Source organism: Oncorhynchus gorbuscha, linkage group LG06 (assembly GCF_021184085.1).
Source record: "Oncorhynchus gorbuscha isolate QuinsamMale2020 ecotype Even-year linkage group LG06, OgorEven_v1.0, whole genome shotgun sequence".
NCBI lineage: Eukaryota > Metazoa > Chordata > Actinopteri > Salmoniformes > Salmonidae > Oncorhynchus > Oncorhynchus gorbuscha.
The window spans coordinates 11,744,740-11,766,556 of NC_060178.1; the positions used below are offsets into that span (position 1 = coordinate 11,744,740).

General features: G+C 45.7%; 2 protein-coding genes across 2 annotated transcripts in view; one reads left to right on the plus strand and one right to left on the minus strand.

Moving 5' to 3' along the window:
* The window catches only part of LOC124037540 (DENN domain-containing protein 5B-like), a 38,430-nt gene extending 30,620 nt beyond the window's left edge, over nt 1-7,810 (minus strand). The window contains 1 exon segment of the mRNA XM_046352343.1: nt 7,475-7,810. Within this exon segment, the coding sequence (XP_046208299.1) occupies nt 7,475-7,586 (112 nt within the window). The 5' untranslated portion in view covers nt 7,587-7,810.
* An 8,971-nt stretch (nt 7,811-16,781) lies between these two features.
* On the plus strand, nt 16,782-20,089 carry LOC124037009 (zona pellucida sperm-binding protein 3-like). Its single transcript, XM_046351626.1, has 7 exons — nt 16,782-17,328; nt 17,550-17,668; nt 17,790-17,893; nt 18,166-18,343; nt 18,791-19,018; nt 19,164-19,255; nt 19,586-20,089. The coding sequence occupies exons 1-7, from the start codon at nt 16,828-16,830 to the stop codon at nt 19,633-19,635; spliced, it is 1,272 nt and encodes a 423-aa protein (XP_046207582.1). The 5' UTR covers nt 16,782-16,827; the 3' UTR covers nt 19,636-20,089.
* Nucleotides 20,090-21,817: the final 1,728 nt, after the last annotated feature.

Consider the following 21,817-nt stretch of genomic DNA (forward strand, 5'->3'; position numbering starts at 1 on the left):
ATGAAGGTTGGGCTTTGCATCAGGCTGGTGGGTGGGTAGGAAGGTTGGGCTTTGCATCAGGCTGGTGGGTGGGTAGTAATGAAGGTTGGGCTTTGCATCAGGCTGGTGGGTGGGGAGTAATGAAGGTTGGGCTTTGCATCAGGCTGGTGGGTGGGTAGTAATGAAGGTTGGGCTTTGCATCAGGCTGGTGGGTGGGTAGTAATGAAGGTTGGGCTTTGCATCAGGCTGGTGGGTGGGTAGTAATGAAGGTTGGGCTTTGCATCAGGCTGGTGGGTGGGTAGTAATGAAGGTTGGGCTTTGCATCAGGCTGGTGGGTGGGTAGTAATGAAGGTTGGGCTTTGCATCAGGCTGGTGGGTGGGTAGTAATGAAGGTTGGGCTTTGCATCAGGCTGGTGGGTGGGTAGTAATGAAGGTTGGGCTTTGCATCAGGCTGGTGGGTGGGTAGTAATGAAGGTTGGGCTTTGCATCAGGCTGGTGGGTGGGTAGTAATGAAGGTTGGGCTTTGCATCAGGCTGGTGGGTGGGTAGTAATGAAGGTTGGGCTTTGCATCAGGCTGGTGGGTGGGTAGTAATGAAGGTTGGGCTTTGCATCAGGCTGGTGGGTGGGTAGTAATGAAGGTTGGGCTTTGCATCAGGCTGGTGGGTGGGTAGTAATGAAGGTTGGGCTTTGCATCAGGCTGGTGGGTGGGTAGTAATGAAGGTTGGGCTTTGCATCAGGCTGGTGGGTGGGTAGTAATGAAGGTTGGGCTTTGCATCAGGCTGGTGGGTGGGTAGTAATGAAGGTTGGGCTTTGCATCAGGCTGGTGGGTGGGTAGTAATGAAGGTTGGGTGCTATGAAGAGAAATAAACATCCTGAAATGCAGGACTACCTGAAATTGTCCAAAAAGACACGCTTGTATTCGCTGTCCATTGCATAACGATCTGCTACTGTGTGTGCACTACTGAATACGACTCTGGTGGGTGGGTTGTGCCCATGCAATGTTATGAGAGCAGGGCAGCCATGTAGGATATCAGTATGATAAGGAAGAGATTCAGAGCTGGTATTAAAAACGACACCATCTTGCCGAGTGCTGTACCGTTACCGATTCTCCATTTGATTTTAAATCAAGGGACACGGCATGCAGATATGTGATGAGTCATCAGTGTGGTCTTTGTGTTTATCTACCAGGCCTTGATCTTCCTCAGGGCCTCGTCGTCAAGAAGAGAACGATGTCTGGTTGCCATGGTAGCCATCTCCGCTGGCGTTACGGTTATCATGGCCTTGAAGAAGCCAGTCATCAGCTGATGCAATTAGCTGGGTGAACACACACACACAGTGTGAAAGCTATTTAACCCAAGCCATGCCTGGGATTGTTATTTGGGTTTCACTGCTCAGTGCTCATGTGGACTCGCTGAACCGGTTCTTCTAATGCCTTACCATGACCCATTTAAAAAACACAAGCACTGGAAATTAATACCTTCCAGAGTGTTGTGTCAGAGATGGAAGTCAAATATTAGGAAGTTGCTGACCACATTAAAATGAAAGACTTTAAGGAGACAAAGAAAGAAATGGAGGGAGGGGAAGAGAGAAAAAAAAACAGTAGGAGGCGAGGGGGTTAAACTGACAGAAAGAGAAGTGGGATGGAGAGATGTAGGAAGAGGGAGATAACAGGAGAGATGGTGAAGCAGGGAGCGAGGGTGGCTTGTTATGGTTCTGTGGATGGAAGATTAAATGGTGCCTCGGTTAGGCTGTGTGACTAAATCAGCTCAGCCCACTCCAGAGAGACTGCAACAGATCTGCTGGCTGGGGTAACAATACCGAAACACATTTAACCCTTCATGAAGTAACACCAGCAAAAGCAAGATTCTCTTACGTACATGTCTGCTCACACCACTTCTGCCACGAGGGATCAGTGATTACTCAGAGGAAGGAAGGAGAAAAGATAGAAAGAATGAACAATGAAGTGAATTTGCATCAGAAGAGGGTCTCAGTCTCACAGTTCTACTCCAGTCACTACAACGTCCCCGTCACCCAGACACTGCAACGTCACCCAGACACTGCACGGAATCTCAACACCACAGGATCCCACTCCAGCATGGCTGGATTTCTCAAGGGGCGTTTAGTCAGAGTCACGACAGTATTCAGCCTCATACGCCACATATGACCATTTCATTATCAAACTGGAGGCTTTTTCAGTAGGCACACTTACAGAACAAAACTAAAATGGGAAGGCAGTAACAGACCTTGTCCAATAAAAAAAAAATGGCTCAACTTGGTTTGTTGAGAAACGTTTTAAAACATTTTGATATGGTGTGCTCTAATGGATTTTGCTGATTGATCACAGGATGACATCTGGTTTTCATTGGTCTAATAGATGTCATGTTTGAAGATTCCAAACGCATACAATTTCATAGGATCCTAGTAGGCTTACTGACTGTTAAACACCCAGTTCTCATACAGCAGATATACAGACAGAGGAGGGATCGGACACCTAAAGACGATGAAACAGCGGACATATTTAAACGTATGATTAACAGTCATGCACAGCTTTTCATCCTTCAAACAGACAGATAGAGACTGGGATGACTGGATGAGTGAGAAGATTTCATCCTTCAAACAGACAGATAGAGACTGGGATGACTGGATGAGTGAGAAGATTTCATCCTTGCCTAACTCAATTGCTCCAACACATTCAATTCATCATACCCTTGGATGGGCAGATGAGGAGGAGAGAGATGGAGGTGGGTTGAGAGATGAAACAACACGAATGAGCAGACACGGTCTCTCATTCAATGAGCAGATACTGCCTCAATTACAAGATCCTCCTACGTCGGTCTCCTGGTTGAATAAATGTAGCAGATGTGGTGTGCCGAACTATGCTTTCTCAAATTATATCTAACCTTGCCCCCAGACTGGAAGACTTGTGAAGGCTTTCGCACAGAGCGATAACACATTCTTGAGAAAGGAGGACTCGGGTTTATCATTGATTTGTTCCAGAAGCAACCAAGAGTTCACAAGATAAAAAAATGTTAGTCACCAGCCTTTCATATTCAGTTGCATGGAACATAGCCTAAATCGGACTTCAGTCCATCCTTGTCTTCCTGTTTGCGACATTTCAGCATCCCTGACCATCCCACTCTGGTTCCCGTCTGACACCGATGTCATTCCCTGTGAGAGTCACCCGTCCGTTTGGAGCCGGGAGCTGAAACCATGGCGACCCGGCATTCCAGCCGGGAACATCATGTGAAATGTGATTAGGGCTGCAGAAACAGAGGCATCTATTGAGGGGCCAACAAGAGAAGATTGTTTGTTTCTTTCAAGTCACTCTCCAATTACAAAACACACATGAAAATAAGACATCTCTCAAAAAAAACATTCACCATCGACAGATAGGCAGACACACACACACCCCTCAAAGCAACACACCCCTCAAAGCAACACATCTATCTACCGACACACACAAATCCATGAAAGGCAGTGCCGCCTTGCTGCAGCAGAGATTAGTATGACCTGATGTTACATAAGCAGACAGGTGAAGGCCAGATCCACTAGCAGCAGCAACCCCCCGTCCTTTCCTTTTCACTGACAAACCTGATAATGTGATCCTCAGCAGGGGGTGTTGTGAATGTGGGTTTTTCACATCCTGACACAAACACCAGGCTACATAGGATGTATGACGACAGTCTTGGAGGGTTAAATGTGTCCGGTTACCACCCCACCATGTTCCCTGGAGATCTATTCTACAGAGGATATTCTGCCTTGGATGCTCAGTCCCCTGTCCTTCTCCCCCACCTCCATAAAGAATATAGGGTGTGACTGTGTGTTCTGTGAATTTCACAATGACAGAGAGCCAGTAGGAAGATGGTGTAGATTGTTCTATTCTGAATAACGCATTCCTTGCCTCTTCCTCACTTGGGACTTAATATGGAGAATCCAGTATACCAGAGCTTGCAATATACAATTTACACACCACAGGGATTCTTTCCCAGCCCCCTCCCTTTGTGCATGACAAGTAATTTTTCCAACAATTGTTTACAGACAGATTATTTCACTGCATTACAAGTCCAGTGGGTCAGAAGTTTACATACACTAAGTTGACTCCGCCTTTAAACAGCTTGGAAAATTCCATAAAATTATGTCATGGTTTTAGAAGCGTCTGATAGGCTAATTGACATCATTTGGAAGTGTACCTGTGGATGTATTTCAAGGCCTACCTTCAAACTCAGTGCCTCTTCGCTTGACATCATGGGAATATCAAAAAGAAATAAGCCAAAATTGTAGACCTCCACAAATCTGGTTCATCCTTGGAAGCAATTTCCAAACACCTGAAGGTATCACGTTCATCTGTACAAACACTAGTAGGCAAGTATAAACACCATGGGACCACGCAGCTGTCATAGCGCTTAGGAAGGAGACGAGTTCTGTCTCCTAGCAATTAATGTACTTTGGTGCGAAAAATGCAAATCAATCCCAGAACAACAGCAAAGGACCTTGTGAAGATGCTGAAGAAAACAGGGGAAAAAGTCTATATCCACAGTAAAACGTGTCCTACATCGACATAACCTGAAAGGCCGCTCAGCAAGGAAGAAGCCACTGCTCCAAAATCGCCATAAAAAAGCCAGACTACAGTTTGCAACTACACATGTGGACAAAGATTGTACTTTTTGGAGAAATGTCCTCTGGTCTGATGAAACAAAAATCGAACTGTTTGGCCATAATGACCATCGTTATGTTTGGAGGAAAAAGGGGGATGCTTGCAAGTCGAAGAACACCATCCCAACCGTGAAGCACGGGGGTTGCAGCATCATAATAATCATGTTGTGGGGGTGATTTTCTACAGGAGAGACTGGTGCACTTCACAAAATATATGGCATTATGAGGAAGTAAAATTATGTGGCGACATTGAAGCAACATCTCAAGGCATCAGTCAGGAAGGTAAAGCTTGGTAGCAAATGGGTCTTCCAAATGGACAATGATCCCAAGCATACTTCCAAAGTTGTGGCAAAATGGCTTAAGGACAACAAAGTCACAAAGCCATGACTTCAATCCTATAGAAAATTTGTGGGAAGAACTGAAAAAGTGTGTGCGAGCAAAGAGGCCTACAAACCTGACTTAGTTACACCAGCTGTCATTAGGAACGGGCCAAAATTCACCCAACTTATTGTGGGAAGCGTGTGGAAGGCTACCCAAAATGTTTGACCCAAGTTAAACAATTTAAAGGCAATACACACAATTAGTATTTGGTAGCATGTAAACTTCTGGGAATGTGATGAAAGAAATAAAAGCTGAAATGAATCATTCTAATACTATTCTGACAATTCACATCCTTAAAATAGAGTGGTGATCCTAACTAACCTAAGACAGGGAATTTTTACTAGGATTAAATGTCCGGTATTGTGAAAAACTGAGTTTAAATGTATTCGGCTAAGGTGTATGTAAACTTCTGACTTCAACTGTACATACATGCATACATGCATACATGATAAGAGCGTCTGCTAAATGACTTAAATGTAAATGTAAATGTACATACATACATAATCTCATATTTGGAATGAGAAAGGAGGATTCAAGAAAGCTACACTGAAGACGATTTTCTAAAAGCAGTGGGTGACTGATTACCTAACGATCAACTGCTAGGGGAGAACAAATGTTGGCGATTCAACATTTAAAAGAAAATTAGGATTTAACAGAAAAATATGACTGCCGATATTCTGGTCAGAGCCGACAGGAAGGCCAACCACTGCTTTAGGCATTCATCTTCGCGGTAAGTCTTTTCTCTTAGAGATAATGTCATGAGTCTAGCCATATAGCTCCTGATGTGACCCCCCCCCCCCCAGGTTTCAGGCACTACCGCAGCGTCACTGTGGTTGACCGTCATGGTCACCATGGCAATCTGATACCCTCCACCACTGCATCCAGGAGACCGACCAGAAGAGGCTCCGACAACCACAAAGGAGTTGGCTACAGAAGAAACGGACTGGCAGCCAGGGTGGTGTTCGCTACACAGGGTGGTGTTCGCTACACAGGGTGGTGTTCGCTACACAGGGTGGTGTTCGCTACACAGGGTGGTGTTCGCTACACAGGGTGGTGTTCGCTACACAGGGTGGTGTTCGCTACACAGGGTGGTGTTCGCTACACAGGGTGGTGTTCGCTACACAGGGTGGTGTTCGCTACACAGGGTGGTGTTCGCTACACAGGGTGGTGTTCGCTACACAGGGTGGTGTTCGCTACACAGGGTGGTGTTCGCTACACAGGGTGGTGTTCGCTACACAGGGTGGTGTTCGCTACACAGGGTGGTGTTCGCTACACAGGGTGGGGCGGCAGGGTAGCCTAGTGGTTAGAATGTTGGACTAGTAACCGGAAGGTTGCAAGTTCAAATCTCCGAGCTGACAAGGTACAAATCTGTCGTTCTGCCCCTGAACATGCAGTTAACCCACTGTTCCTAGGCCATCATTGAAAATAAGAATTTGTTCTTAACTGGCATCTCCTCCCCTGATGACTCCTGTGATGCACTTGAGTGCTACTACCCTGGGTCATGTTCATTGATTATGACATAAAATGTTTGTTTTTTTAAATGTTGAGCAACAGGATAATTTTTTTGGGGGGGGGGGATAGTGCAAGTTAATCTCACTTCTTTTCTTCGGTTACCAGGTAGAACAGAAAAACCAGCAGGCTCTGGACCTCGTAGGGCAACTTCAGTCCTGACTGTCGTCACACTTTTACCCCAGCTAATACACCCAACTCCAATAGTCTAATGATCTTCAGTTAAAAATGAAATTTGTTCAATTTTAAAACGCAGTCTTTGCTAGGGATGGGAAAGCGTGACACCAATCCAGAATACCCTGGCCTACATGGTTGGCATCAGCCGTTCTCCTCTAATAACTACACATCCCCATCCCCCAGGGAGTGATGTGGCGAGTGTTCAGACTTTATAATGACAATAAAAACACAAAATATGCTGTAATCATGTATATATATAGGCCAGGGATGGGAAGCTACAGTTCTCGGGGGCATTGCCCCAGTAAACACACCTGACTCCAATAATCAACTAATTATGATCTTCAGTGTATAATTCTCAGCTGTGTTTGTTAGGAATGGAGAGAGCATGACACAACCCCGGCCCCGAGGACTGGAGTTGCCCATCAGTCAAAACTGTTAAATGTGAATTGATTGAGAAGGCAATTTTAAGGGATTTCTATATCTGCTCAGCTGTGACTGTCGCGACAATAAACACTCCCTGCTGACGGTCACGGTCTCAGCTGTTTTCCCGAAGTCTCACCGATACTGGATGGCTAGGCACCATTGCACTTCTCACCTGACTGAGCTCGATTAAAAATAAAATAACTCGGGACGGTCGCCCAGTCACTTTGATAAATCAATTGAAGACCTTTTGGTGATTTCACCTTCAATTGCGTTGGCAAATTCGGCAGTTAACGCTTTTTGAATGATTATTCTATATTATGCTATAATAGGCTATAAAGAAAACAATACTTACCAGCTAATTCTTCTGGTTCTAGACCAGACTCCGTATCCAATCCACACACCACGAAGTGCTGGGCGAAGCGGCACGAAGCCGAGCCTGTGGCAGAGGTAACCCCGCTCATCATCGGTTTAGATGTGATAGGCTACTCCGTCCGTCTCTATTCCACGCTCTGGATCTCCATAGTGTAGCCTACGCAGGTCAAGGGAGACGTTTCAAACGAACTCCTCGTATTATATTTGGGATGAAATGTGCTCTTCTGTTCTCTGTCCACGGTCGGCAGCCTAGTGTCAGCCCGTTTTTGATTGTGTTGTCGAGGCACAGGGAGCCTATTTTGGGGAGGATCTCAATTGCATTCTCCTTGCGTCCTTTCTCCACGCCTCCTTCTCAAAACCTATTGGATGAGAAAACCAGAGGTTCCTCCCCTCTGACCTTCTCCTCCAATGGGTTTTGAGGAGGAGAGAGGATACGAGTAGGACACTATTGAGATTTTCCCAAAGTGTGATAAGGGGAGGAGGGGAGAGAAAGGGAGGGAAGAGATGGAGGAGGGAAGAGAGGAGGGGGAGGACGGAGGAGAGAGAAGGAGGGGGAGAGAGAGGGAGGAGGGGGAGAGGGAAGGGAGGAGGGGGAGGACGGAGGAGAGAGAAGGAGGAGGGGGAGAGAGGGAAGGAGGGAGGGAGGGGGAAGAGAGAGAGGGGAAAGGGGAGGAGGGGGAAGAAAGAGTGGGAGGAGGGGGAAGAGAGATGGGGAGGGAGGGACAGAGGGGGAAGAGAGAGAGAGAAGGAGGGGAAGAGAGAGAGCGGGAGGAGGGGGAAGAGAAAGAGATTGAGGGGAAGAGAGAGAGAGGGCTGAGGGGGAAGAGAGAGAGGGAGGGGAAGAAAGAGAGAGAGAGCAGGGGTGGAAGAGAGAGGGAGGGAGGGGGAAGAGAGAGAGGGAGGGGGAAGAAAGAGAGAGGGAGGGGGAAGAGAGAGGGAGGAAGGGGGAAGAGAGAGAGGGAGGGGGAAGAGAGAGGGAGGGAGGGAAGATAGAGAGAGGGGGAAGAGACAGAGAGAGAGAGAGAGAGAGAGAGAGAGGGGGGAGGTAGGACGAGGGAGGGTGGAAGAGGAAAAGAGGGGGAAGACAGAGAGGGAGGGGAGAGATAGAGAGAGGGAGGAGGGGGAAGAGAGAGGGAGGGGGAAGAAGTAGAGAGAGGGAGGGGGAAGAGAGAGAGAGCGGGAGGGGGAAGAGAGAGAGAGGGCGAGAGAGAGGGGGAGGGGGAAGAAGTAGAGAGAGGGAGGGAAAAAGAGAGAGAGAGAGAGGGAGGGGGAAAAGAGAGAGGGAGGGGGAAAGAGAGAGGGGGAAGAAGTAGAGAGAGGGAGGGGGAAGAGAGAGAGAGAGGGGGGAAGAGAGAGAGGGAGGAGGGTTGGAAGAGAGAGGGAGGGGGAGAGAGAGGGGTTAGGGGGAAGAAGTAGAGAGAGGGAGGGGGAAGAGAGAGAGAGAGGGAAGGAGGGAGGGAGGAAGAGAGAGAGAGGGGGAAGAGAGAGGGAGGGGGAAGAAGTAGAGAGAGGGAGGGGGAAGAGAGAGAGAGCGGGAGGGGGAAGAGAGAGAGAGGGCGAGAGAGAGGGGGAGGGGGAAGAAGTAGAGAGAGGGAGGGAAAAAGAGAGAGAGAGAGAGAGGGAGGGGGAAAAGAGAGAGGGAGGATGGTTGAAAGAGAGAGGGAGGGGGAAAGAGAGAGGGGGAAGAAGTAGAGAGAGGGAGGGGGAAGAGAGAGAGAGAGAGGGGGGGAAGAGAGAGAGGGAGGAGGGTTGGAAGAGAGAGTCAGGGGGAGAGAGAGGGGTTAGGGGGAAGAAGTAGAGAGAGGGAGGGGGAAGAGAGAGGGAGGGAGGGAGGGAGGGAGGGAGGGAGGGAGGGGAAGAGAGAGGGAGGGGGAAGAGAGAGAGTGCGGGACGGGGAAGAGAGAGAGCGCGGGACGGGGAAGAGAGAAAGAGGGAGGGGAGAAGAGCGCAAGAGAGGGGAGAAGAGAGAGGGGGTGGGGGAGGGGGAAAAGAGAGAGAGAGAGAGAGAGGGGAAGAGAGAGAGAGGGGACAGAGAGAGAGAGGGGGAAGAGAGAGAGGGGGAGAGAGAGAGAGAGAGAGAGGGGGAAGAGAGAGAGGGGGAGAGAGAGAGAGAGAGAGAGAGAGGGGGGAGAGAGAGAGGGGAGAGAGAGAGAGAGGGGAGAGAGAGAGGGAGGGGAAAGAGAGGGAGGCGGAGAGAGAGGGAGGGAGGGAAGAGAGCGAGAGGGTGGGAAGAGACAGAGAGAGGGGGACGAGAGAGAGAGAGAGAGGGGGTATAGAGAGGGAGGGGGAAGAGGAAAAGAGGGAGAGGGAAGAGAGGAGGAGGGGGGTAAGAGAGAGAGAGAGACCCCAAAAGGCCTGTGGTGTTGATGGTATCCTCAATGAAATGATCAAATAACAGACAACAAATTCCAATTGGCTATACTAAAACTCTTTAACATCATTCTTAACTCTGGCATCTTCCCCAATATTTAGATCCAAGGACTGATCACCCCAATCCACAAAAGTGGAGACAAATTTGACCCCAATAACTACCGTGGGATATACGTCAACAGCAACCGTGGGAAAGTCCTCTGCATTGTCATTAACAGCAGACTCGTACCTTTCCTCAGTGAAAACAATGTACTGAGCAAATGTCAAATTGGCTTTATTCCAAATTATCGTATGACAGACCATGTATTCACCCTGCACACCCTAATTGACAAACAAACAAACAAAACAAAACAAAACAAAACAAAGGCAAAGTCTTCTCATACTTCGTTGATTTGAAAAAAGCCTTTGACTCAGTTTGGCATGAGGGTCTCCTATACAAATTGGTGAAAAGTGGTGTTGGGGGAAAAACATACGACATTATAAAATCCATGTACGCAAACAAGTGTGCGGGTAAAATAGGCAAAAAAACACACACATTTCTTCGCACAGGGCTGTGGGGTGAGACAGGGATGTAGCTTAAGCCCCACCCTCTTCAACATATATATCAACAAATTGGCGAGGGCACTAGAAAAGTCAGCAGCAGCCGGGCCTCACCCTACTACAATCTGAAGTCAAATATCTACTGTTTGCTGATGATCTGGTGCTTCTGTCCCCAACCAAGGAGGGCCTACTACAGCAGCACCTAGATCTTCTGCACAGATTCTGCCAGACCTGGGCCGTGACAGTAAATCTCAGTAAGACCAAAATAATGGTGTTCCAAAAAAAGTCCAGTCGCCTGGGCCACAAATCCAAATTCCATCTGGACACAGTTGCCCTAGAGCACAGAAAAAAAAGATACATACCGTGGCCTAAACATCAGCGCCACAGGTAACTTCCACAAAGCTGTGAATGATCTGAGAGACAAGGCAAGAAGGGCATTCTATGCCATCAAAAGGAACATACAATTTGACCTACCAATTAGGATCTGGCCAAAAAGACTTGAATAAGTTATAGAACACATTGCCCTTTATGGTTGTGAGGTCTGGGGTCCGCTCACCAACCAATAATTCATCAAATGGGACAAACACCAAATTAAGATTCTGCATGCAAAAATATCCTCTGTGTACAATGTAAACTCAGCAAAAAAAAAGAAACGTCCCCTTTTCAGGATCCTGTCTTTCAAAGTTCATTTGTAAAGATCCAAATAACTTCACAGATCTTTATTGTAAAAGGTTTTAATACTGTTTCTCATGCTTGTTCAATGAACCAACAACAAGTAATGAACATACACCTGTGGAATGGTTGTTAAGACATTAACAGCTTACAGACGGTAGGCAATTAAGGTCGCAGATATGAAAACTTAGGACACTAAAGAGGCCTTTCTACTGACTCTGAAAAACACCAAAAGAAAGATGCCTAGGGTCCCTGCTCATCTGTGTGAACGTGCCTTAGGCATGCTGCAAGGAGGCATGAGGACTGCAGATGTGGGCAGGGCAATAAATTGCAATGTCCTTACTGTGAGATGCCTAAGACAGTGCAACAGGGAGACAGGATGGACAGATGATCGTCCTCGCAGTGGCAGACCACATGTAACAACACCGGCACAGGATCGGTATATCCGAACATCACACCTGCGGGACATGTACAGAATGGCAACAACAACTGCCCGAGTTACACCAGGAATGCACAATCCCTCCATCAGTGCTCAGACTGTCCTCAATAGGCTGAGAGAGGCTGGACTGAGGGCTTGTGGGCCTGTTGTAAGGCAGGTCCTCACCAGACATCACTGGCAACAACTCCGCCTATAGGCACAAACCCACCGTTGCTGGACCAGACAGGACTGGCAAAAAGTGCTCTTCTCTGTCGATTCGCAGTTGTGTCTCACTAGGGGTGATGGTCGGATTCGCATTTATCATCGAAGGAATGAGCGTTACACTGAGGTCTGTACATTTACATTTACATTTAAGTCATTTAGCAGACGCTCTTATCCAGAGCGACTTACAAACTGGTGCATTCACCTTATGACATCCACCCATGTACTCTGGAGTGGGATCAATTTGGAGGTGGAGGGTCCGTCTTGGTCTGGGGCTGTGTGTCACAGAATCATTGGACTGAGCTTGTTGTCATTGCAGGCAATCTCAACGCTGTATTTTACAGGGAAGACATCCTCCTCCCTTATGTGGTACACTTCCTGCAGGCTCATCCTGACATGACCCTCCAGCATGACAATGCCACCAGCCGTACTGCTCGTTCTGTGTGTGATTTCCTGCAAGACAGGAATGTCAGTGTTCTGCAACGGCCAGCAAAGAGCCCAGATCTCAATCCCATTGAGCACGTCTGGGATCTGTTGGATCGGAGGATGAGGGCTCGGGGCATTCCACCCCAGAAATGTCCAGGAACTTGCAGGTGCCTTGGTGGAAGAGTGCGGTAACATCTCACAGCAAGAACTGGAAAATCTGATGGAGTCCATGAGGAGGAGATGCACTGCAGTACTTGGAGAAGAGTCCCCTAAGTAAGCTGGTCCTGGGGATCTGTTCACAAACACACCCCACAGAGCCCCAGGACAGAAACCCATTTGGACCCAACCAAATCATGAGAAAACAAAATTATAATTACTTGACACATTGGAAAGAATTAACAAAAAAACAGAGCAAACTAGATTGTTATTTGGCCCTAAACAGAGAGTACACAGTGGCAGAATACCTGACCACTGTGACTGACCCAAACTTAAGGAAAGCTTTGACTATGTACAGACTCAGTGGGCATAGCCTTGCTATTGAGAAAGGCCGCCGTTGACAGACCTGGCTCTCAAAAGACAGGCTATGTGCACTCTGCCCACAAAATGAGGTGGAAACTGAGCTGCACTTCCTAACATCCTGCCCAATGTTTGACCATATTAGAGACACATATTTCTCTCCGATTACACAGATCCACAAAGAATTCGAAAACAAACCTGATTTTGATAAACTCACATATCTACTGCGTGAAATACCACAATGTGCATCACAGCAGCAAGATTTGTGAGCTGTTGCCACAAGAAAAGGTCAATCAGTGAAGAACAAACACCATTGTAAATTCAACCCATATTTATGCTTATTTATTTTCCCTTTTGTACTTTAACCATTTGTACATCGTTACAACACTGTATATATAAAACATATGACATTTGTAATGTCTTTATTCTTTTGGAACTTCTGTGAGTGAAATGTTTACTGTTCATTTTTATTGTTTATTTCACTTTTGTTTATTATCTACTTCACTTGCTTTGGCAATGTTAACATATGTTTCCCGTGCCAATAAAGCCCCTTGAATTGAATTGAAAGAGGGAGGGGGAGAGAGAGAGAGAGAGAGAGAGAGAGAGAGAGAGAGAGAGAGAGAGAGAGAGAGAGAGAGAGAGGGGGAGGGGGAGGAGGAGGGGGAGGGAGGGAGGGGGAGGAGAGAGGGAGGGAGGGGGAGGAGAGAGAAAAGGAGGGGGAGAGGGGGAGGGGGAGAAATGGAGAAAGGGGGAGAGAGAAATGGAGGGAGGGAGGTGGAGAGAGAGGGAGGTAAGGAGAGGGGGAGAGGGAGGGGGAGTGAGAGAGAGGGAGGGAGGGAGGGAGGGATGGAGGGAGGTGGAGAGAGAGGGAGGTAAGGAGATGGGGGAGAGGGAGGGGGAGTGAGAGAGAGAGAGAGAGAGAGAGAGGGAGAGGGAGGGGGAGTGAGAGAGAGAGAGGGAGGGGGGTGCTTTGAGTAAAACTGTAAGACAGCGTCTTCCAGTTACCTCCAATATACAGCAAATGTGCACAGCCATTGAGTGGGACAACATTCCATAGGAAACAATCAACAGCCTGATCAACTCTATGCAAAGGAGATGTGTCGTACTGCATGAGGAAAATGGTCACACCAGATACTGACTGGTTTTCTGATCCACACCCCTTCCTTTTTTTAAGGTATCTGTGACCAACAGATGCATATTTGTATTCCCAGTCATGTGAAATCTATAGATTAGGGCCTAATGCGTTTATATCACTTGGTTGATTTCCTTTTTTGAACCGAAGTACTTGGGTGTACGGGATTTGACTTCAGAAGAGTTACAGCGTTTGTTGAGTGGTGGTGTACTTCCTCCCAGGCCGTTGGCATAGTGCAAGGTTAGATAGGGTTAAAGTAGTGGAATAATGTGATGGGTTTTAATGAGTATAGGGTTAGTTGGTAGGGTAATTCAAATATGTGTATTCAAATTGTATTTATTTAAACATTTTCATGGTTCCCTTTTCCCATTTTGCATCACAAAGTGTAATGGATCTACAATAGTGGCGAAAAGTTTTGAGAATTACACATATGAATTTTCTCAAAGTCTGCTGCCTCAGTTTGTATGGTGGCAATTTGCATATACTCCAGAATGTTATGAAGAGGGATCAGATGAATTGCAATTAATTGCACAGTCCCTCTTTGCCATGCAAATGAACTGAATCCCCCCAAAACATTTCCACTGCATTTCAGCCCTGCCACAAAAGGACCAGCTGACATCATGTCAGTGATTCTCTCGTTAACACAGGTGTGAGTGTTGACAAGGACAAGGCTGGAGATCACTCTGTCATGCTGATTGAGTTTGAATAACAGACTGGAAGCTTCAAAAGGAGGGTGGTGCTTGGAATCATTGTTCTTCCTCTGTCAACCATGGTTACCTGCAAGGAAACACATGCCGTCATCATTGCTTTGCACAAAATGGGCTTCACAGGCAAGGATATTGCTGACAGTAAGATTGCACCTAAAATCAACTATTTATCAGATCATCAAGAACTTCAAGGAGAGTGGTTCAATTGTTGTGAAGAAGGCTTCAGGGCGCCCAAGAAAGTCCAGCAAGCGCAAGGACCGTCTCCTAAAGTTGATTCAGCTGCGAGATCATGGCACCACCAGTACAGGAATGGCATCAGGCAGGTGTGAGTGCATCTGCATGCACAATGCGGCGAAGACTTTTGGAGGATGGCCTGGTGTCAAGAAGGGCAGCAAAGAAGCCACTTTTCTCCAGGAAAAACATCAGGGACAGACTGATATTCTGCAAAAGGTACAGGGATTGGACTGCTGAGGACTGGGGTAAAGTAATTTTCTTTGATGAATCCCCTTTACGATTGTTTGGGGCATCCGGAAAAAAAGCCTGTCCGGAGAAGACAAGGTGAGCGCTATCATCAGTCCTGTGTCATGCCAACAGTAAAGTATCCTGAGACCATTTATGTGTGGGGATGCTTCTCAGCCAAGGGAGTGGACTCACTCACAATTTTGCCTAAGAACACAGCCATGAATAAAGAATGGTACCAACACATCCTCAGAGAGCAACTTCTCCCAACCATCCTGGAACAGTTTGGTGATGAACAATGCCTTTTTCAGCATGATGGAGCACCTTGCCATAAGGCACAAGTGATAACTAAATGGCTCGGGGAACAAAACATTAATATTTTGGGTCCATGACCAGGAAACTCCCCATACCTTAATCCTATTGAGAACTTGTGGTCAATCCTCAAGAGGCGGGTGGACAAACAAAAACCCACAAATTCTGACAAACTCCAAGCATTGATTATGCAAGAACGGGCTGCCATCAGTCAGGATGTGGCCCAGAAATTGACAGCATGACAGGGTGGATTGCAGAGGTCTTGAAAAAGAAGGGTCAACACTGCAAATATTGACTCTTTGCATCAACTTCATCTAATTATCAATAAAAGCCTTTGACACTTATGAAATGCTTGTAGTTATACTTCAGTATTCCATAGTAACATCTGACAAAAATATCTAAAGACACAAAAGCAGCAAACTTTGTGGAAATTAAATATTTGTGTCATTCTCAAAACTTTTGGCCACGACTGTATACTATAGTTCAGTTGGGGGTGGTAATGAAACAGAATGGATGTCAACTGCTATTAAAACAGAAGAAGAAGGGATTCCAAGTCGGAAACTCTGGTCTCTTTCTAGAACTCTGACTTTCTGACCTAAAGATCACTGACGTCATGATTTGACCACATTTTTTATTAGTTACCAGTTGTCTTGAAAGCACGAATTGTCTTCCAAGAAACACAGTAACGGTCCGTCTTTTCACTTATTCAACCCGTCCGACAGTAGTTGACTTAAGTTGTTGTACTTTTGACAGACAAAAACAGAAAGTGATGTAGCCTAGGTAAGATGGCCACACTCACATTGATCAGGCCCCACCTCACCAAACCTACCAAACGGGCGCAAACGTACCTCTGAGGCTGTTCAAGAACGTTGTGCACGGTTTTGTGAAAAAGTGTCTTTCAGTGCTGTCACGCAACTTAGAAACAAACTGAGTCTTTCAGTACAAACCGTCACTCAACATAGCAAATGATGCGGTAAACTGAACACACCCCATTGACGCAATCGTCATTTTGAAGTAGTGATTTTCTTCTTCACGATTGGTTGATCCCTCCTGATGATCATCCAACGAAGTTGGAAGTCCCCACCCAGTTGACTACTTTAAAATGGTGGAAGCCCTCAATGGCGCTGGCCATGCTGACATGGCCTTTAGGCCACAAGAGGTCTCTGTCATTCTCTATGGCAGAGGTGGGCAATTACAGTCCTTGAGGGCCTGATTGGTGTCACAGTTTTACCCCAGCTCCAGCTAACACACCTGACTCCAATAATCACCTCATCATGATCTTCAGTTTAGAATGCAATTTGATTAATCAACTGAGTTTGCAAGGGATTGAGAATAAGTGTGACACCAATCAGACCCCCGAGGACTGGAGTTGCCCACCCCTGCTCTATTGGAAGGATGCGTTTCTTAACTATTCTACAGGGCCTTTTAATGAGCACAGTCTTGAGGTTGATTACACTAATTAATGAAGGGGCGGGTTCACGTTCAACCAGATGGCTTTAAAAGGTTCTTCCTACACACCCAAGGAGATGTTGTGAATTCAGCATTTGATATTTGCAGCCATGGGATTAAAGCAGGTGCTAGTTAAGCTTTTGGCAGTGGTTGTTGTGTTTGTATGTTTCTGGGATGCTGTGTTGTCAGCTCCTTGGGCTCATGCAGCTCTGAACCCCAGGGCCTTCCAAAAGTCCTCAGTGCTGCAACCCAGGTACTTCCAGAACCAGAGATCTGCAGTGCTGCAACCCAGGAAGCAGGATTCAGTGTTCCAGTCAAAGCAAGGCTTTGACACTCCGCTGACCTGGACGTTTCCTCATGATCCAGTGCCAGAGGCCAAGCCTGACGTAAGAAATGTTGAGCTGAAGCAGCCTGTCCCTGCCAACACGGTGGGGGTCAAATGTGGGGAGAATCTGGTCCAGGTGGAGGTCAAGCAGGATCTGTTTGGTATTGGGCAACTCATCCAGCCGGCGCATCTCACCCTGGGGGGCTGTGCTGCAGTTGGGGAGGATGTCGAAGCCCAAAGGCTGATCTTTGAGTCTGAGCTGCAGGGATGCGGCAGCAAACTGGAGGTAGCCTTTGTTCAAATCTAAATGTCCAGTTAAAATATTTTACATCTCAGGACTGGTTTCCTGGACACATAGTAAGCCTAGTCTTGGACTTTTTATTCTCTAAATTAAGTGTCATTTGGTCCAAAGGTTTACAAAGCATGTGACAAAAAACATTACTTGAAGTGAAATGGAGTTATTTAAAGCAACTGATTTAAAACACTTTTTTTTTGTTACTACTTCAGATGGTAGAGGATGCCTTCATCTATACCTTCTACCTGCTCTACAAACAAAGCAATATTGCCAACACCCCTGTTGTAAGGACCACTGAGGCTGTTGTAGGCATTGAGTGCCACTACAAGAGGTGTGACTTCTCCACGCAGATGACTTGTGGTGCATAGACATTGACTTATCAGAAGAAGGCTGACGTCACTCAGAACTTGAGTTAATTTTGCAATGACTAATGTCCATTTCTCCCCTTGCAGGAAACTCAATGTGAGCAGCAATGCCTTGAAGCCTACCTGGACCCTCTTTGCAGACTCTAAATTAGTTGAGGAGCAACTCTACTTTTCTCTCAAGCTCATGACTGGTGGGTAGTTCAATGTCTTATTATTATTGTCTGTATGGTAGCACCCTTAGCCAACACCTAGCAACCTCGCGAAGCGGTTTGGTTCTCTTGGTGTAATGGTTAAGGTGTTGGGTTGACACTTGCTGGTCCCAGTGAATGCTACACACAACTTGCAGCAGTCTACTGTAGCCCAGGAATGACTGACATGGTTGTTACATTGTAATGTGAAGTCTATCATTTTGGGGGTTTCTTTGTCAAGATGCTATTAAATTACACAGATTTTTGCTTTCTAGACGACTGGCAGATTGAGAGGGCCTCCAGTCAGTACTTCCTAGGTGACTTGATTCGCATGGAAGCCTCTATCCTGCAGTACCACCATGTGCCTCTGCGGGTTTTTGTGGAAAGCTGTGTTGCCACTCTGGTGCCTGACATTAACTCTAAGCCCAGATACTCATTCATTGAGAATGACGGGTGAGTCAAAGAGGGCATTGTTCAAAGGTGGCGCGAGCCAGGTATGGGATCAGGAATTAAACTACCTGTACTTTTGTCTTACTAACACCAATCTTAGCTGAGATGCTATATTAAGGGTTCTGCTTGCAGACTGTCATTTTAGCAATGTTAGTGTAATGCACTGGATAGGAGTGTCTGCTAAATATGAACTGAAATACCAATTCCACATTTCTTACTGAAAATAATTGACCAACAAACTGACTGTACAACTACTTTCACACAGCTTACTGGCAAAAGCAGATGAGCCTAATTCTGGACAAATACCTCTTAATTGAGGTTCTCCACTAACTATAATATTTTGTCCATAACTAGAAGTAATCTTTATCTACTGAAATGGTCCATAGAAGTTGCAAATGTTACTGCACATTCTCCTTGTGAAATGTCCTCCAATGGTTTCTGGTTCTTCAGGTGTCTAGTTGATGCTGCGTTGATGGGCACTAGTTCCCAGTTCCTGCCTCGCTCACAGGACCACAAGCTTCAGATCCAGCTGGAGACCTTCATATTCAAACAGCAGTATGCTGGCCCTGGAAGCAACAGCAAAACTAGCCAGGAAAAAATGGACCTGATCTACATAACCTGCCACCTGAAGGCCACTGCAGCTTATGCTGAGGGCAAGGCCTGTTCCTTTGTCAATGGGTAAATGTATAGTGTGACTTTTCTTCTGATGGGTGTGTTTTTTTTGCAATGAAAGCGCATTTCTTACTGGACTGGCAGGATTGTTCTTCAATTTCTTGTTTCAGGTCTACTGAATACTGATAAAGCAATTTGTTTTTCTTCACAGGTGGTGGTCTGCAGATGGGGATGACCAGGTGTGTGGTTGCTGTGACACCACCTGTACCATGAGAAGGGCCAGGGCTACTTCCATCCACACTGGTATGACTTGAGTTTTCAAATTCACTGGCTCAACATTTCAGCTTCCTTGAGGCTCAACACAAATGAGTTGGCAACTTGAGGGCTGCTGGGCCAGATCCTGAGAACTCCTATCCTTGTGCCCTTGAGGAAGGCTATTAACCCCACCTTGCTCTCCCTGTCCAGTAGTGCTGCATTGTGGCTTGACCCTGTGTGCCTAACTCACATGTGCGATCATCATTCAATTGGATATTTGCCTCTTGAGGGACTTTGTTTTGCGCATTCTTAAACATTGGCAATAGATCATGTTTATGATAATTCTAGTCCTCTTACAGTTGCCTTCTCTCTCCCCAGATGTGCAGTGGGAATCCGACGCTGTCCTTGGCCCCATATCCATCCAGTAGTGTTGACGTGATCTACCTCAATCATGACATTAAATAGGCTATAGAGAAAAGAGCAACTTAATGGTTATGTGCTGTATGCTTCTCTTGGTTTGACAGTACAGTTCATTTGTTATGTCCTGTTATTAGCTGCCCATCCTGTTATCTTGGCATCTTTTTCAAATTAATTCAGTTACATTGTCAAATATTTGTGTCATGTATTTTAAAGAGTAAGACAGGGCTGACACCATACACATAAACTTGGATAAAATATAATTAATACCTGTCTCAATTTAGAAAGATAAGGTGCAAATTAGATTAAGTTCTGTATCAAATCACACACTGTATACAAAATCTGTTATTTCTTTACAATTTGACCAGAACAAATGGACAGGAATGACAAGGGGACACAATAGCTTTATGAAAATGTAAATATGATTGAAATACTCCAATTAAAGACAGTTAAGTTCATATCTTATGGCTGATTCACTGAAAGTGTTTAATTATCTAAGTGCTGAAGCTTGGCCAACCTGTTTTCCTACAAGTTTAACATTTCCTTTGTATATTTAAACAGAATACAAATTCTGAAATTAAAATGTAGCATGGTACTGCTTTGATATTGACCCTGACGCTTTTCAATAAATTTTCAGACCAAGAGGCAAGAATTAGAAGGCATAAGATTTAACAGTTAAGAGAAATATATATTTACACACACACTTGAAGTCGGAAGTTTACATACACTTAGGTTGGCGTCATTAAAACTTATTAACAAACTATAGTTTTGGCAAGTCGGTTAGGACATCTACTTTGTGCATGAGACGAGTCATTTTTCCAACCATTGTTTACAGACAGAGTGAATTATAAATTAAATCATCTATCACAATTCCAGTGGGTCAGAAGTTTACATACACTAAGTTGACTGTGCCTTTAAACAGCTTGGAGAATTCCAGAAAATTGTCAGGGCAAGTCAAGCCCTGACCTCAATCCTATAGAAAATTTGTGGGCAGAACTGAAAAAGCGTGTGCAAGCAAGAAGGCCTACAAACCTGACTCAGTTACACCAGCTCTGTCAGGAGGAAAGGGCCAAAATTCACCCAACTTATTGTGGGAAGCTTGTGGAAGGCTACCCGAAACATTTGTCCCAGATTAAACCATTTAAAGGCAATGCTACCAAATATGAATTCAGTGTATAAACTTCTGACCCACTGGGAATGTGATGAAAGAAATAAAAGCTGAAATAAATCATCCTCTCTACTATTATTCTGACATTTCACATTCTTAAAATAAAGTGTTGATCCTTACTGACCTAAGACAGGCAATTTATACTAGTATTAAATGTCAGGAATTGTGAAAAACTGAGTTTAAATGTACTTGGCTAAGGTGTATGTGAACTTCCAACTTCAACTGTATATTTGGTAGCATTGCCATTAAATTGTTTAACTTGGGTCAAATGTTTTGGGTAGCCTTCCACAAGCTTCTCACAGTAAGTTGGGTGGATGTTGGCCCATTCATCCTGACAGAGCTGGTGTAACTGAGTTATATAGGAATGAGGTCAGGGCTTTGTGATGGCCACTCCAATGGCTTCTTTCTTGCTGAGCGGCCTTTCAGGTTATGTCGATATAGAACTCCTTTTACTGTGGATATATACTTTTGTACCTGTTTCCTCCAGCATCTTCACAAGGTCCTTTGCTGTTGCTCTGCGATTGATTTGCACTTTTTGCACCAAAGTACGTTCATCTCTAGGAGACGGAATGAGTCCCCTTCCTGAGTGGTATGACGGCACAGTCAACTAAGTAAACTTCTGACCCACTGGAATTGTGATACAGTGAATTATAAGTGAAATAATCGGTCTGTAAACAATTGTTGGAAACATTACTTGTGTCATGCACAAAGTAAATGTCCTAACCGACTTGCCAAAACTATAGTTTGTTAACAAGAAATTTTGTGGAGTGGTTGAAAAACGAGTTTTAAGGAAGGACTCCAACATAAGTGTATGTAAACTTCTAACTTCAACTGCACACACACACATCCTGTTATTGTACTACTAAACTGTGGAATAAAATCTTACCACAATAGCATTTAACCAAGGACTCCAGTCCGGAGGCACGCAGCACGACGGCAAAGTCCTGGTCTGCTGGTAGGTCAGGATGGGGGGTCCACCAAGGGATCACCCAAACCCAATAGAGCCAGGAGCACTACTACGGATG